This window comes from Cervus canadensis, chromosome 5 (genome assembly GCF_019320065.1).
Source record: "Cervus canadensis isolate Bull #8, Minnesota chromosome 5, ASM1932006v1, whole genome shotgun sequence".
In the NCBI taxonomy this organism is placed as follows: Eukaryota; Metazoa; Chordata; class Mammalia; order Artiodactyla; family Cervidae; genus Cervus; species Cervus canadensis.
Window position 1 is genome coordinate 5907456 of NC_057390.1, and position 18200 is coordinate 5925655.

At 45.8% G+C, this 18200-nt stretch overlaps 1 protein-coding gene across 4 annotated transcripts in view; it reads right to left on the bottom strand.

Moving 5' to 3' along the window:
- The window catches only part of TBC1D8 (TBC1 domain family member 8), a 142854-nt gene that overhangs the window by 48572 nt on the left and 76082 nt on the right, over nt 1-18200 (bottom strand). For 3 of the 4 annotated variants that reach the window (XM_043467960.1, XM_043467962.1, XM_043467961.1), the window contains 3 exons: nt 14071-14189; nt 7929-8157; nt 1940-2180 (listed from right to left, as the gene is read on the bottom strand). In XM_043467960.1, the coding sequence (XP_043323895.1) occupies nt 1940-2180; nt 7929-8157; nt 14071-14189 (589 nt within the window). The remainder of the gene's footprint in view (nt 1-1939; nt 2181-7928; nt 8158-14070; nt 14190-18200) is intronic. The other variant, XM_043467963.1, reaches the window with a different exon arrangement.

Genomic DNA, 18200 nt, shown 5'->3' on the forward strand with positions numbered 1-18200 from the left:
TTGAAATATATGCACGATGGGGGAGCGGGGATCAGGATGGGGAACACATGTAATTCCATGGCCGATTCATGTCAATGTATGGCAAAAACCACTGCAACATTGTAAAGGCATTAGCCTCCCACTAATAAAAATAAATGAAAAAAAAGGAAAAGAAACATACATGTGACCATGTGTAAAGTAGGTAGCTGGTGGGAAGCTGCTGAACGGCACCGGGAGCTCAACCAGTGCTGCGTGACGGCCAAGAGGGGCAGGAGGGAGGCTAGAAGGGAGGGGACATACATATACTTACGGCTGATTCACATGTTGGATGGCGGAAACCAACACAACATTGTAAAGCAATTATCTTCCAATTAAAAATAAAGAAATTTTTTTAAAGACTCCAGGCTTCCAATGCAGGGGGCGTGGGTTTGATCCCTGGTCGGGGAGCTAAGATCCTTAGAGTGTGGCCAAAACATAAAAAATAAAATTAAAAAATCATGTATGTGACGCTTTTAAAAACTGTAAAGCACTGCAGAATTTAAAGACTTTCATTCACTTTCAAAAAAGTTTCAAAAAATAAAAATGGTTAAGATGACAAAATTTGTATTACGTGTCAAGAACTAAAACGGTGTGTGTGTTCAGTCATGTCTGACTCTTTGTGACTCCATGGACTGTAGCCCGCCAGGCTCCTCCGTCCATGGAATTCTCCAGGCAAGAATATTAGAGTGGGTTGCCATTTTCTCCTCCAGGGGATCTTCCCGACCCACGGATCAAACTTGCATCTCTTGGGTTTTCTGCATTACTACCAGCAACCAGCTTGGAAGCTATGTTATGTGTATTTTACTGAAATAAAAAAAATTTTTTTTAATGACAAGTAGCATTCAGAAAGCAGTGGTGATTCTGTAACCACATCAGAAACATCCAGCCAGGGCAGCACTTTCTGGGAGACTTGCTTTTCAAAGGATTACAAACATGAACTCTTACAAAGGCATCAGCTCTACCCAGTTAGAACCATGAAGGCTTGAAATCAGAGTCAAGCTCAAATACCACAGTTTGAATCTGGATAATAAAGTCAAACTTCTTTAAAGTGACAACTAATTCAAGCAACTACCTCAGAAGTCCTCACGTCCAGTATCAACGGGGAGCCAACGAATAACAAAATGTCAATCACACTCTTAGTAGGGAAGCTTTCTTTTCACACTGTTCATGGGTTCTCACAGCAAGAATACCGGAGTGGTTTGCCATGCCCTCCACTGGAGGACCACGCTTTGTCAGAACTCTCCACAGTGACCTGTCCGTCTTGGGTGGCCCCACGCATCAAGGCTCCACGGCCTCACTGAGTTATGCAAGTGCCTCCACCACGACAAGATTGTGATCCATGAAGGGGATCAGCCTTCTTATGACAAATTGGTACCAAAAACACCCAGCGGTTCTGAAATTGTCTTCTATAAAGTAATGTAATAGGAAAAACAAAACAAAACATTTTTTAATGTGTACTAATAAAGTCCCAGGCTGAAGAGAATTCTATCATGAGGTTACCCATATTGCATTTCCTGGAATTTTTTTTTTTTTGCTGTGCCACACGGCTTGCAGGACCTTAGTTCCCCAATCAGAGCTCAAACCCAGGATCACAACAGTGAAAGCTAGGAGTCTTAGCTATGGTATCACCAGGGAATTTCCTGGAAGTATTTTTTTATGAAAATCAGTTTTGAAATAATACCTGAAAAGAAGGAGAAACTGGATCCAGGCATCAAAGCCTACTGCATAAAGGAAATGAAAAACCATCACTGCCAATTATTATCTCTCCGTCCGGATTAACCACATGGGAAAAACGTGGATTATGTCAGGAGGGAAATTTCAGTCTAACACAGTGAAGCTAGCAGAGCACATGTCCAGGGAGGTGGTGCGTGGGCCGTAAGCCCCTAAGGGGCGAGGGGCGCCCTGGGACGCAGGCTCCTACCTCTTGGTGATCTGGCTGGGCTCCTGCAGACCCGGGTCCAGGTCGAAGCCCTCATTGTCCAGCAGCCTCCGGAGCGTCACGTCGGCCAGCTGCTCCATGATCTTGAACACCTCGTCCAGGTTCAGGAACATGGAGAAGTCCCGCTCCTTGTTCTGGGTGGTGATGCGGATGGTGTCCGTTAGAAAGACGTTGGATGTCCGCTCCAACCTCTGGACATCCACCCAAGGGACGACAAGTTTAACTAGAAGAGAAAAAGAGCAAACACAGATTTTACCCTCAAATGTAACCCTAATTTGAATGCATCGGTGCAAAGCTTTTCCTGCAGCGGAAATGCAAATACTTTTTAAGCCAGAGCAGGAAAAGAGGAAGCGCAAAACTGCTTGGCAGCTGCTTTGTTAGAACCCAATTCATGTTCTAATCATTTTCTTCAAGATTTACGACAAGCTGCTGGCTACTGCACATGTACAGGGAACATCGTTCTGACATACAAGTTAATAACAGGGAAACTTTCCCCCAAATGGTTAAACTGAAATATTTGCAAAATATGCAGACGTTCTTGATCCACATAAATTCTGGTTTCAATAGCTGCATTCATGACATAAGCTATGAAAAAAATGGGAGGGCAAAAGAGGATTTGTGATCTGATCTGGAGCAACCGGCCCAACATTTAGACTGTGTCAAGTGACAGGTGTCCAAATCTTGGAAAACAGAGTACAAGTTCTTTCCATGGGACTCTTTTTAACGTAATACAGCACTAACAGTACCATGTACAAGCGTCCTGTTCTCAGAAATGTTTCCAGTGCCATGGCTGTTAGGCTTAGTGACTGATGTGGAACAAATGGGGAGGGATATACAGAACAACTTAAAATGATCAATGCTATCAAATATTAGGAACCATTTCTTTTTTCCAAGTTTCATTGACTTAACAAAAGCAGGTTTAGTGATGATGACTGGTAACTGTTGGAAAATAATTCATTTTCTTTTTCAAATTAAAAAAGGGGACAATGAACTGTTTTCATTTCTCTCATTTCTCTCCATTTCTCTTGCAATAAATGGCCAAAGAAGCTGAAGTTGATCAGTTCGATGAAGACCTAGAAAACCTCCTAGAACTAACATCAGAAAAAGATGTTCTATTCATCACTGGGGATTGGAATGCAAAAGTCAAGAGATATTGGGAGTAACAGGCAAGTTACAAGCCTTGGAGAACAAAATTAAGCGGGGCAAAGGCTAACTGAATTCTGCTAAGAGAACGCATTGGTCATAGCAAACATCCTTTTTCAACAACACAAGAGACGACTTTATACATGGACGTCTCCAATGTCCAATACCGAAATCAAATTGATTATACTCTTTGTAGCCAAAGATGGAGAAGCTGTACACAGTCAGCAAAAATGAGACCTGGAGCTGACTGTGGCTCAGATCATCAGTGTATCATAGCAAAATTCAGTCTTAAGCTAAAGAAAGTGGGGAAAATCATTAGGCCAGCCAGGTAGATCTTAAATCAAATCTCCTATGAATATGCAGTGGAGGTAACGAATAGATTCAAGAGATCAGAACTTGTAAACAGTGTGCCTGAAGAACCATGGATTGAGCTCCATTAGTGTACAAGAGGCAGTGAACAAAACCATCCCAAAGAAAAAGAAAAGCAAGAAGGCAAAGCGGTTATCTGAGGAGGCCTTACCAATAGCTAAAGAAAGAAGAGTAGCGAAAAGCAAGGGAGAAAGGGAAAGGTATACCCAACTAAACGCAGATTTCAGAAGAAAAGCAGGGAGCAACAGAAGACAAGCCTTCTTCAATGAACAGTGCATAAAACTAGAAGAAAACCACAGAAGGGGAAAGACCAGAGCCCTCCTCAGGAAAACTGGAGATATCAAGGGAACATTTTGCCCAAAGATGGGCACAAAAAAGGAAATAAATGGTAGAGACCTAGTAGATGCTGAAGAGTTCAAGAAAAGATGGAAAGAATACACAGAAGAGCTGTAGAAAAAAGATCCAGATGAACCAGATGACGAAGATGGTGTGGCCAGCCACCCAGAGCAAGACATTCTGGAAAGCGAAGTCAAGTGGGCCTTAGGAAGCAATGCTATTACTAAAGCTAGAGGATGTGACAGAATTCCAGTAGAACTATCCAAAACCCCAAAGGATGATGCCATCAAGGTGATGCATTCAATATGTCAGCATATCGGGAAGACCCAGCAGCAGCCACAGGACTGGAAAAGGTCAATCCTCATTCAAATTCCAAAGAAGGGTAGTACTAAAGAATGTGCTAACCATTGGACAACTGCACTTATCTCCCATGCTAGTAAGGTCATGCTTGAAATCTTGCATGCTAGGCTTCAGCATTATGTGAACCAAGATCTTCCAGATGTTCAAGCTGAATTTAGAAAAGGAAGAGGAAACAGAGATCAAATTGCCAACATTCAATGGATCATAGAGAAAGCTAGGAAATTCCAAAAACCATCTACCTCTGTTTCATTGACTACGCCAAAGCCTTTGACTGTGTGGATCACAATAAACTCTGGAAAGCTCTTAAAGAGATGGGAATACCAGACCATCTTACCTGTCTCCTGAGAAACCTGTATGCAGGTCAACAAGCAACAGTTAGAAGCCTGCATGGAACAACTGATTGGTTCAAGATTGAGAAAGGAGTAAGACAGGGCTATCTGCTGTCACCCTGTTTGTTTAACCTACACGCTGAGCACATCATGAGAAATGCCGGGCTGGCTGAGTTACAAGACAGAATCAAGATAGGCGGGAGAAACATCAACAACCTCAGATATGAAGATGACACCACTCTACTGGCAGAAAGTGAAGAGGAACTAAAGAGCCTCTTGATGAGGGTGAAGGAAGAGAGTGAAAGAGCCTGCTTAAAATTAAGTATTAAAAAACTAGCATCCAGCCCCATCACTTCATGGCAAATAGAGAAGGAAAGGCAGAAGTAATGACAGATTTCCTCTTCTTGGACTCTAAAATCACTGCAGATGGTGACTGCAGCCATGAAATCAGAAGACACTTGCTTCTTGGCAGGATAGCTGTGACAAACCTAGACAGTGTGTTGAAAAGCAGAGACATTACTCTGCCGACAAAGGTCCGTACAGTCAAGGTTATGGGCTTCCCAGTCATCACATTTGGTTGTGAGAGCTGGACCGTAAAGAAGGCAGAGCACCAAAAAATTGATGCCTTTAAACTGAGGTGCTGGAGAAGACTCCTGAGAGTCCCTTGGACAGCAAGGAGATCCAACCAGTCAATCTCAAGATCAAACCAGCCAAACTGCTGGAAGGACTGATGCTGAAGTTGAAACTCCGGTATTTTGGTCATCCAATGCAAACAGCCAAGCTGTTCATTGGAAAAGCTTTTTCACTGGAAAAATCCCTCATGCTGGGAAAGACTGAAGACAGGAGAAGAGGGCATCAGAGGATGAGATGGCTGGATGGCATCACCGATGCAATGGACATGAACTCTGGCAAACTTTGGGAGATGGTGAGGGACAGACAGGCCTGGTGTGCTGCAGTCCGTGTGGTCCCAAAGAGTCAGACACACCTGGGCAACAGAACTACAACAACAATCTTGCAATACTGTTTCCAGTGCTTTGATCATTTAAAAGGCCACACTTCTACATCAGGGCTGAGAATAAGCTTCTTAAGACCCTTACATTTGCTTTTATATAGTCTTTTTTCACGCACACACACTTCATCTACACTTGCAGCTTTCTCTCATTAAGCAACCACCTTGGGAAGAGCCCTGCACTTAAGAAGCTCATTCAAGTAGGAAAAAAACAGACCACTGACTTGACAGGACCCAAAACAGAGACACGAGTGCAGGACAAGTTACAAGGGGAGCAGCGAAGGCTTCCGAGAGATGAGAAAATCTGAACTGAATTTTGAAGGATGAACAAGAGTTCCCAAACAGGCCTAAGAATGGGGAAGGCAAGGAGAGACAGGGTGTTAGTTTTGAGAAGCATCTCAGAAACCAGAAAACCCAGAATGGCAAGGGTTAGGTGGGAGCCGATTCCAAGGGTGGGGAAGGCTGTGCACACAGGGGCGTGTACTGGGTGTCAGAGCCCAGGGCCAGGGGTGACCACGTGCAGGACGCTGGCCACAGCAGAGTACAAAAGCCCTGCCCACTGGCTCCACGTGAAATAAAAACAAACGCAGGAAGGAAAAACATATACATATATATAAATATAAACACAGCATATACACCACCCTGAGGGGGCACTTGAGACAACACTTGTTCCGGACGAAGTTTCAATGGTCATGACTTTGAACATTTCAATATACCACTGACCCTGTGGCTTCCCTTTCTTAGCTCAGAATCCTGTTGCCCAGGACAATGACTGTGGGTAGAAAAATGTGCGAGAAGTGAACTCTTGCCTGGATCTCAGGGGGTCCAGGGTGAGGAACCCCCTTCTGCAAACACCTGCTATGCTCACACCTCGGAATTCTTTTTCAGAACTCCTGGGCCCTCAGTTACAACACCGTTTTCAAAGTAGCAAAAACTCTTCAGAAGGTGCATGAAGGGAGCTACAAAGAAAGGTTCCTGAAGGCAGGAGAAGAAATGAATTCTCATAGAATCAAACCTCTGTGGATTGCAGCTGACATATACATATTACTATGTATAAAATAGATAACTAATAAGGACTTACTGTATAGCACAGGGGAACTCAGTTCTCTGAAATGGCCTATACAGGAGAGGATCTAAAAAGGAGTGGGTAGGGACTTCCCTGGTGGTCCAGCGGCTAAGGATCTGTGCTCCCAATGCGGGGGGCCGGCAGTTCAATCCCTGGTCAGGGAACTAGATCCCATGTGCCACAACTAAAATATCTCAGAGCAGCCAAATAAATAAACTTTTAAAAAATAGAAAAGAGTGGATATATGTACATGTATTTCAGAAATTTCCCCAGACAACCTTAGATATGCAGATGATACCATCCTAATAGCAGAAAATGAAGAGGAACTAAACATCCTCTCGAGGAAGGTGAAAGAGGAGAGTGAAAACGTTGCCTTAAAACTCAACATTCGAAAAACTAAGATCATGGCATCTGGTCCCATCACTTCATGGCAAATAAATGGGGGGAAAATGGAAACAGTGGCAGATTTTTTTTTTCTTGGGCTCCGAAATCACTGCAGATGTTAACTGCAGCCATGAAATTAAAAGACACTTGCTCCTTGGAAGAGAAGCTATGACAAATCTAGACAGTGTATTAAAAAGCAGAGACATCACTTCGTTGACAAAGGTCCATATAGTCAAAGCTGTGGTTTTTCCAATAGTCATGTATGGATGTGAGAGCTGGACCATAAAGAAGGCTGAGAGCCTAAGAATTGATGCTTTCTAATTGTGGTGCTGGAGAAGACTCTTGGGAGTCCCTTCAACAGCAAGGAGATCAAACCAGTCAATCCTAAAGAAAATCAACCCTGATTTCTTGGGAGCACTGATGCTAAAGCTCCAATACTTTGGCCACCTGATGAGAAGAGCTGACTCACTGGAAAAGACCCTGATGGTGGGAAAGATTGAAGGCAGGAGGAGAAGTGGGTGAAAGAGGATGAGATGGTTGGATGGCATCATCTACACAATAGACATGAGTTTGAGCAAACTCTGGGAGATAGTGAAGGACAGGGAAGCCTGGTGTGCTGCAGCCCATGGGGTCACAAAGAGTTGGACACAACGTATCAACTAAACAACAAAGTGTATATGTATAACTGATTCACTTTGCTGTAGAATAAAAACTAACACAACATTGTAAATTAACTATGCTCCAATAAAAATTTAGAAAATCAAATCAAACCTCCTTAGTGGTACTCATATATATAATACAATATGATTGTCTGCACAGGGCATTTGGAAATTAACCACATGCCACCTGTTACGTCTTGACCACTTATTTAAATCTTGCTGTCTAACTCTTCACGCAATGACTGGTCCCGGGACCAGTGCTGAGCATCCCAAGAGCCAGCTCCACCCGGGAGGGACCCGCTCACGCCTCACTTACGCTCCTTGCCCAAGAAGAAGGAATAGAAGCACAGGTGGTTGATGCTGAGGTACAGCCAGCCTTGGCGGGGCACGCGGCCCTTCCAGCAGCAGCACGAGTAATACGTGATCAGCTTCTCGGCCTCCGGGAAGTTGAACCTGGCCTCGAACTTCACCAAGGCCTCACGGAACTTCTCGGGCTCCTCCTCCTGCTCGGCCAGCCTGCTGCTTGTCTCCTCGGCAATCAGAGCCTGGCACACAAAGAAGGGTCCCCAGGTCAGGAAAACGGCCAGGACCGTTGAGCCTGGGCAGCCGGGGAGCCAGCCCCACTCAGACAGACCCTCAGGATGGATAAGGATCCGGTCCACCCTCCAGAAACATGCCCGGAGGGGAGGAAGCAAGCTGGGGGGATCCTCAGACCAGTCTCTCTCTCGGCCGCTTACCAGCCGAGCTTTTGAGTGAGTTTCTGACTTCTAAGCCCCAGTTCTCAAATGGGTTACTACCTTATAATCCTCCCTGCTCCTCCCTCCAGAGATAGGAGGTCAAATGGTCTCAGGAGGTTATGCATCAACTCTGAAGCATCATCCACGCCAGAGTTTAAAAGTTAGTCCTTTTACACAAAAGAACATCTCTATGAAACAGAGTCATGGACACAGAGAACAGACCTGTGGTTACCAAGGGGAATGGGGGGAGGGATGGATTGGGAATTTGGGATTAGCAGATGCAAACTATTATATATACGATGGACAAACAACAAGGTCCTACTGCACAGCACAGGGAATTGTTTCAACATCCTGTGATCAAGCATAATTGAAAAGGGTATTTTTTTTAAAAAAAGAATGTGTATATATAACTGAAACACTTTGTAGTATAGCAGAAATTAATACATTATAAATCTACTATGCATGTGTGCTAAGTCACTTCAGTCGTGTTTGACTCTGCGACCCCATGGACTGTAGCCTGCCAGGCTCCTCTGTCCATGGGATTCTCCAGGCAAGAATACTGGAGTGGGCTGCCATGCCCTCCTCCAGGGGATCTTCCCGACCCAGGGATTGAACCTGAGTGTCTGTCTCCTGCATCGGCAGGTAGGTTCTTTACCACTAAGTGCTACCTGGGAAGCCCTAAATCAACTATATTTCAATCAAAATAAAGAAAGAAAAGTTGGTCTTTTAAAAAAAACTCATAGTATCTTCCTCAATGAGTTAAAAAAATTTGGGTGTAAAGTTGACAACTGCCTGCCTAAGTGACACTAGATGCATTCACCGCCGGCGTAATCCCTCGAGTCCTCTAAGGCCAGAGAGCGATGGGATGGCCGGGGCTCCTGAGGCTGTCCACACCTCCAAAGCAAGGGGAAGGAGAATCTGAATGTACAGTTGTTTCGCTGATGCCAAACGACAGTGAGGATCCTCTCTAAATCTGGGGTGAGTGGGGAGAAGGGCCTAGAACGTAAGCTTGTAGCCTGATCCTAATGAGGACAAAGCACTGACATTATAAGAATCCTGATTCCCACTCTTGGGACCTCACTGCACAATTTTTTTTCACTTTTCTTCTCCCAGAGTTTCTTCTGTTTAAGAAATCCCAGGCCTTGGGCTTTAAACATGCTATTCAATTTTGAAAATACACTTGTAATTCTGTATTTCTATTTATTTTTATTAGCATTTCCCTTCCTTTCTGTTCTTGCAGGGGTGTTTCATGAAAAGCTATAAGGCCATTTTTGGGGCGCAGGGGAAGTGGAAGTGTCAGTCTTTCAGTCACGACCAACTCTTTGCAACCCGATGGACTGTGGCCCGCCAGGCTCCTCTGTCCATGGGGCTTCTCCAGGCAAGAATACTGGAATGGGTTGCCATACCCTCCTCCAGGAGATCTTCCTGACCCAGGGATCAAACCCGAATCTCCTGCATATGTCTCCTGCATTGCAGGTGGATTTTTACCTTCTGAGCCACCAGGGGATTGCTACCCAAATCTACACTGTGCGAGCAATTTTAGAAAATATCCTGCACATTATCATTAAAATAAAAATGTAAGTTAAAGTTTCTTAAAAAATAAATCTGAAGGTTGGTAAAAACTTCAAGGGATTTTCATTTCTCTCACGATGTTTTTCTTTCTTTTCCAAATTTTATTTCACAAGACATTATAGAAGTTATAACTAAGAGTGGTATTTTATGTTTTAAAGATCCTTTTGATAAGGGTCATTTTTAAAGTCTTCACTGAATTTGTTACAATATTGCTTCAGTTTTATGTGTTTTTTTTTTTTTTTTTTGGCGGAGAGGCACATGGGATCTTAGCCCCCCAGCTAGGTAGCAAAGTATACCCACTGCCTTGGAAGGCACAATCTTAACCACTGGACCACCAGCGAAGTTGCCAGAGGTATTTTTTCAAAGTTATCTAATATGTAACAAATGTTGTGCATCATGAGACGCGAAGGGGATTTTTAAGAGGCCTCTATAGCAGGCAGACAGTCACAAGGGCAGCCACACAACTCCTGGCCTCCGTGATGGCCGAGTCAGCTCAACGCAGAGGCTTCCTTGAACGTTCCATAGAGTAAGTCGAATGGTCAAGATACAGGTAGGAAAGCCCCAACTCCCAGATCGTTTCAATCCCCCAGGACAAACAAAGAACCAACACTACATGGTGGCCCCAAAGACACAACCAACCTCTGACCAGCTGGTCCCCTCAGCCCCTGGCACCCACTCCAGGCCAGCAGCCTCCCTAGGACTTAAAAGGCACGTCTGCTGTGAAGTATAAGGGATCAGAGTGTGTGTGTCTGTGTGTGTGTATGCATGTAAGTGTATGTGTGTATGCGCGTGTGTGTCTGGTGTATATGCATGTACATGTGTGTGTGTCTGTATATCTATGTGTGCGTGTGTGTATGCATATATGTGTGTCTGTGTGTGTATATGCATGTACGTGTGTGTGTCTCTGTATATCTATGTGTGCGTTTGTGTATGCATATATGTGTGTCTGTGTGTGTATATGCATGTATGTATGTGTGTGTCTCTGTATATCTATGTGTGCGTGTGTGTATGCATATATGTGTGTGTGTCTCTGTGTGTATATGCATGTACGTGTGTGTCTCTTATATCTATGTGTGCGTGTGTGTATGCATATATGTGTGTCTGTGTGTGTATATGCATGTACGTGTGTGTCTATATCTATGTGTGCATGTGTGTATGCATATATGTGTGTCTGTGTGTGTATATGCATGTATGTGTGTGTCTGTATATCTATGTGTGTGTGTATGCATATATGTGTGTGTCTGTGTGTGTATATGCATGTACGTGTGTATCTCTGTATATCTATGTGTGCGTGTGTGTATGCATATATGTGTGTGTGTCTGTGTGTGTGTATGCATGTACGTGTGTGTGTCTCTGTATATCTGTGTGTGCGTCTGGGTGCATGTATGTGTGTCTGTCTGTGTATCTGTGTGTGTGTCTGTGTATGCATGTGCACTCAGTCGTGTCTGACTCTTTGTGACCCTATGGTCTGTAGCCCACCAGGCTCCTTTGTCCATGGGACTTCCCAGGGAAGAATACTGGAGAGGGTGGCCATTTCCTTCTCCGGGAGATCTTCAAACCCACACCTCCTGCACTGTAGACGGATCCTTTACCACTGAGCCACCTGGGAAGCCCCGAGGGATTGGTATATGCCCCCTCCCCAAATATGCCACTTGGGCTTAAGAATTATTTTGAGCTAAAGACACTTGAGAAACAGCAGATGCCAAAAAAGAAAAAAAGTTCTCTGCTCTTCCCCACTATTTACCTAAAAACAGGATACAAACCTCCATTTGTAAAGCTGTCTCCCCATCCTGTGCCAGAAAGAGGAAGACAGCTCTTGGGCTCTGACTCATCAGAGACAACTCTGGACTCTGACCAGCATGAGGGGCACCAGACAGGAGGAGCCTACACGGCAAACCCAACTGGAGTGGCTGGTCTCGCTCTAGGATCCAGCATTCGCGGCTTGCCACCCTAAAAGCTCACACTCTCTGTTCCTTTGACTCGGCGCTTCTCTGTAAACGTGTTATTCTTCATTATGCTGCTGCCCAAGCCCCGCGTCCTAACCATCCCACTGAGCTATTCACTGTGGAGTGGTTCCCACCTTTGTGTGCACTGCCCAAGCTGATAAACTCTGTTTTTCTCATTAAGCAATCTTCTGTTGGTTTAATTTCCAAGCCCCCAGCACAGAACATAAGAGGTTAGGGCAAAAGGTTTTCCCTCCCCTACTTCTGACTTTCCAAAAGTCACTGCAGCAGAAATGCATTTCCTTCCTCCTGATGAAGAGGAGAAATACCTAAATCAAAGAACCACCAGAACTAAGGTGAGACCAAGAAAAGAAGGTTAACGTGAAAATAACTGTGAAACAGGCATTTCTGTCAGTGCGGCCTGACCTGGGGAACCAGGCTGGACCACCCTGTGGGGGTAACACACGCGCTGAGAAAGACCCACTGGGACCCGCACCCATCTGCTAAGCCCACAGGCCAGAGGTGACCGCAGAGGACACCAGCCAACACTCTCAGTCCTCCTGGTCTTCCACCTGACCCCGAAATTATCCCCAGTCCCCAAAGGAAAACAATGCTCCTCTTGGCCCTTTCGACATTAAGAATGTAGGGCTTCCCTAGTGGTCCAGTGGTTAAAAATCCGCCTGACAGTGCAAGGGACACAGGTTCCACCCCTGGTCCCCAGGAGATCCTACATGCCTCGGAGCGACTAAGTCCATGCACCACACTACGAGCCTGTGCCCTCGTGCCCCGGAGCTACAGGTGCAGAGCCCACCGGCCGCAGCCACTGAAACCTGTGCGCTCCGGGGCCCGTGCTCTGCAACAAGCAGCCCTCGAAACACAACGCGAGAGCAGCCCCTGCTCGCTGCAACCAGAGAAAGGCCGAAAGCACCAACGAAGACCCTGCACAGCCAAAACTAAACAAACAAATCTTTTCCAAAAAATAGAATTAAGAATTTACTCTAAGACCCTTTACTAAAAGCCAAAACACTTAGGATACTTGAAAGGCAAACTTTTTAGAGAGACAAAAAAAAAAAAACATCAATGGTCTAGGATGTTTTACCCTAAGGGATGAAAACTACATGACAGGCTAATGTGTGAAACTGTTTAGTAAGAGAGTTAAAATTAGAAGGAGAAACCTTCTCTCCCTGCCTGTGAGGGTTTTCAAAGCACCAGTTACCAAGCCTCTTACTGCAATGAGACCTGTTACATAGGACATAGCTCACAGCAGGTAAGAAAGACCTCCCCGAACAGTCCTCTCCCTTCTCAAAACTTACTTGGTTTTCATTTCATTCAATTAACATGTTTTAAGAATAAATATCCACTTGCAGAAAGAGAAAAGTGCTAGCTGCAACTAAATAAAAGAGGGACAAAAATGTCACAGCTGCAAAGAAGTTGCTAGTAACTCATTTCAGGAGAGAAATAACATTGTTGCTATGCAAAAACATGAATCCTAACATTTTTTCCCCTTGAGATAAACAAGGACCTTCACTTCTGTAAAGGACAAGGAAACCTTAGGCCCAAGAATGAGGGTTTTGTTTTGTTTCCATTGCGGGTGGATCCTGTCAGACTGACTCTTTAAAATTTGACTGATGACAAGTCAAACTCATTTGGTTTTAGTGCTTCCCTGGTGGTGCGGTGGTTTAAAAAAAAAAAAAAAGTCTTCCTGCCAGTGAAGGAGACATGGGTTCAATCCCAGAGTCAGGAAGATCCCCTGGAGGAGGAAATGGCAGCCCACTCTGGTCTTCTTGCCTGGGAAATCCCATGACAGAAGAGAGCTATGTGGGCTACAGTCCATGGAGTCGCAAGAGTCAGACACGACTTAGTGACTAAACAACAACAATAATTAAGCCCAGATGTTCAATTGTAGTAGAGACACTGTTAAAGGAAAAGAATATGATCAAAAATGCTGCAGGGTCCTGAGTGTTATGCAGCCATGATAAGAGAGACATGAAACTGGGAGAAACATCGAGGTCAAGGGACTTAGATTCAAGACTTCCCTGGCGGTCCAGTGGCCCAGACTCCACGCTCCCAATGCAAGGGCCCAGGTTCAATCCCTGGTCAAGGAACTAGATCCTGCATGCTGTACCCAAGAGTCCACAGGCTACAACTGAGACCCAGTGAAGTCAAATTTTTAAGAAAGCCGGAGGGTGGGGTGGGTGGAACCTACCTTCACCTTCCCTTTGACAAAACTGGCAATGTCATCTTTATTATCAAAGACAGACAAGGTGTGGAGGAGATTTTGCTCCAGCCAGTCCCAGTGCTGGTTTATTTCCTCTAACGTGGCACCTGGGTAAGAACAGAAAAGGACACAGAGATTAAGAGACAGAACCAATGTCTAGAATACGAACTTGCTTTCCAAATAGGAGTCCTGCATTTATGTGGTTAAAACATTCCGGTTGTTCATGCCACAGTTTGCCAGCTGACACGGAAGGCGCCCTGCACTGGGGCCACGGTCCAGCTGCCACACGGACGGGCCAGCCGACCCGCCGAGCTGTCCTGGGACCTCTCTGCGGGAGTCCTGCCGGCCTGGCTAACGGGTAGAACTCTGACTACCTCCACTCAAGGGACCGAAACGTCTACAGTTACACAGCCATTCCAGAGCAAACAAGCCCCAGGGTGGCCTGATTCCGATGGTCTCACAGAACTCCCCCTGCAAGCACGGGGGTCCCTCAAAAGGGATGAAAATTTGCCTTGAGATGGCTCTGCCCATGGCCCCAGGGCACTCCCTGCCGCTGGGACATTTCCAGGTTCACCCATTTGTCCTCTGTATGTTTTATAACAAAATCCCCCAGAACACACATAAAAAGAGGTTTTATCATACATGTTAAAACAAAACCACAGAAACATCCAGTGGTTATCTAGTAAGTTGATTTCTTTCAAAGGCAAGTAAAAACACAATCAGCCTATTAGTGAAGCATTCCACAACACGGTTATCAAAAAGCTTAGCTGTCTGAGTTGGCGTTAGTTCTCCCAAAGGAGCGCCTAGTCCTCCCCACTGGAGAGTGGACACCTTGGCCCGGGAACTGCGCCAGCCCCTACTGATAAAGTCCAGGACTTGAAGCAAGCTCAGTCCTGGACTAGAAGAGGCACCTGGGACTCTGGCACATCTGCGTGGAAACAGGTGATCCCCCAGCTAGGAGGGCAGGTTTGTTCAAATGGGAAGCAGGAGACACCTTACCCTCAGGGAGATGAAGGCTAGAGGACAAGAGTGCAGAGTAGTCCAGCCAACGTGAGGGGCGTAAGGACCCACAGAGCCATGGGCCACTCACACAGAGATCGGACACGCTCTGTGCTAAGCCGACCTTTCTCTCTATTATTTACGGTCTTCCTCTCCCCAGAGTGTGGACACTCGTGAAGACCTTATAAACACACCCTGCGTAAAACTGCCAGGAAAAAAAGAAACAAGCAAAACTGCCAGAGAGCTCACCCTGGACCTGTGGTTTGGGGTGCCTATGGCGAGTTCTGACATGCACCTTGGGAAGGAGTAAAAAGAAGAACCTAAGAGAATACTTCATAACGAAAAGTGAGGCTTGCAACAGCAGTATTTAGGGACTTCCCTGGTGGCCCAGAGGTTAAGACTCTGTGCTTCCAGTGCGGGGGATATGGGTTCAACTCCTGGTTGGGGAACTAAGATCCCACCTGCTACTTGCTGAGCCTCCCCCTGCCCAAAAAAAACACCCAAAACACAAAGGTATTTTTTCCCCTGTATTCTCCAAGTGTTAGGCATGGCATCACCAAAGCAACATCCTCTGGTCATCACTGAGGCAGACTCTCATCCTTCTGCTAAGGACACTAACCACAACACGGGGCCCCACCCTCATGACCTCATCTGAACTGAATCCCCTGCCAAAGGGCCCACCTCCAAATACCATCACACTGGTGGGGGGAGGGCTTGCACACATCTGAACATGGGGGGAGGGGAAAGACACCATTCACCACCAGTGACCCCATGCAGCTCTCGGGGAGTCCACCTCTCCCCTCTTGCTCTTTCTGGATCATAAACCCAAGAAGCAGCCCACTTGGGGTGAGTGGTCATATCTCCACTTCCTACCCAACCAGGAAGCCCCTGGCCCCACAGTCTCCCTACTCCTCTTATGGGAGGGTGAGACCGTTGTGAAACAACAGCCTCAAGCCACACGTTTCCACCTTCTTGCCTTGTTGCAGCTAAGAAGCAACATGGGCCACCAGCAGCTCTTCAGGAACCACCAGAGAGAATCCGGCCGGGGTCTTACTTGGGCCAGCTCCGCTCAAACTGGCACAGTGTGATCCAGAAATACAGCCTCAGTATGTGCCGGTGCCTCTGCTGGTACTCACAGGACATCGGCTTAAGTTGGATTAAGTGAACTTCCTTGACTAGGTCTTCCAGGACGTCTACTTTATGCAGATACAATGCTACCTCTTCGTATGTACATGCTAAATTGCTTCAGTCGTGTCCATCTCTTTGCAACCCTATGGACTATAGCCCGACAGGCTCCTCTGTACAACAGACTCTCCAGGCCAGAATACTATAACAGGTTGCCATTTCCTCCTCCAGGGAATCTTCCTGACCCAAGGATCGAACCCATGTCTCTTTATTTCTCCCGCACTGGCAGGCGGGTTCTTTACCACTAGCAGCAACTGCCAACCTCCAGCTCTTCACATGCAAAAGTTTAAAAACTTGAACCTCCACAGAACAAACAAACAAAAAAGCCCACGTATTTCCAGGCTCTGCAACAGGACTCTCTTGACACCTCTAAACAATGTCTGCCTGAAGTGAAGACCCACAGTGTCTGCCTGGCTCCTCACATTCAGCGCTGAGGCACATGTCTCATTTACTAGACTGGCTGCACTCCCCCTGTCCGTTCATTGTCTTCAGGTGGCAGCCATGCAGCTATCATTCACCAGGACACCCCCTAAACCCCGTGGGCTGGCAAACAGTGTCTTTGTGGGGAGGGGACCATGCCTAAGTTCATTTGTGATGAACAGTTCAACTGTGGGGACAGCTCATCGCAGGAGAAAGTCTCAGGGCCACTGCAGCCAATAAACTTATGTTCATGGGCTCCCTGGGCGACCAGCTCTCCTCTCTTCTCCAGAACTTTAGGGTTTTCTCTCTCTAGATCTTTTTTTATTTAATTTTTATTTCATATCAGAGTATATCTGATTTATAATACGTGTCAGTTTCAGGTGTACAAGCTAAGTGAATCAGTTATACATATACATATATCTATTCTCTTTCAGGTTATTTTCCCATCTAGGTTGTTACACAGTATTGAGTTCCCTGTGCTATACAGTACATCCTTGTTGCTTATTTATTTTATATATAGTAGCATGCAAATGCTAACCCCAAACTCCTAATTTATACTTCCCTTATAGATCTTTATTTAGCTTTTATTATCCATCATCGTAAAATCAACTGGTCAGAATATTTAAAAAACAAAACAAAAACAACAACAAGCAAAACAGGAAGAGGGATGAGGGGAAGGGACAGTCAGGAAGTTTGGGATGGACATGCACACACTGTTTATTTCAGATGGGTAACCAACAAGGACCCTCTATACAGCACAGAGAACTCTGCTCAATGTTACCTGGCAGCCTTGGAGGAGGGAGAGCTTGGGGGAGAATGGATGCATGTATTATGGATGGCTGAGGCCCTTTGCTGTCCACTGAAACTGTCACAACATGCCCCAATACCAAATAAAAAGCTCAAAAAACAAAGAAAACAAACGGTAAGGGACACATGGGGAAAAGAGTATCTGTACTGGTCTTCAGTCTTTTGCCATGTTTTCATATACTTCCTAATGTACCCCTCCAACACCCTCCCCAGAAAAAAAAGAGAAAGAACTCGGAGGACTGAGGAGGAACAGAGAGGGGCCAGGACTGGCTCTGCGGTTTTCTGTTCCGGGCACAGCCTCACTGATGCCAAACGAAGGCTGCGCGAGGAAAGGGGGTCAGCTACATCTCCAAGGTCACAGGTATCCGATGAAAGGCAAACCAGGCTGTGAGCTCACTCTCTGCGAACCTCAAGTACCCTGGGGTCCCTCCAGTAAGAAGCTGCATTTTCATTTTCAAGTAACACTTACATCATCCTCTGGTCCAGTACTTCCTAGGTCTTGACACTAAAAAGGTTACTTTGTGCACGGAGAGCAAACACTCTGCCCGCCACCTCATCTTCCTGAGTCCGTCTTCAGGGATGCCATGAGACAGCTTTTCACTGATCCCATTCCTAAACTCACAGGGCCAACCGTTAGCTGAGAAACCAAGCGTGCCTTCCACCTGCTAACCACAGACAGCGTGGATAAAATTCCAACGGAGCCCCAA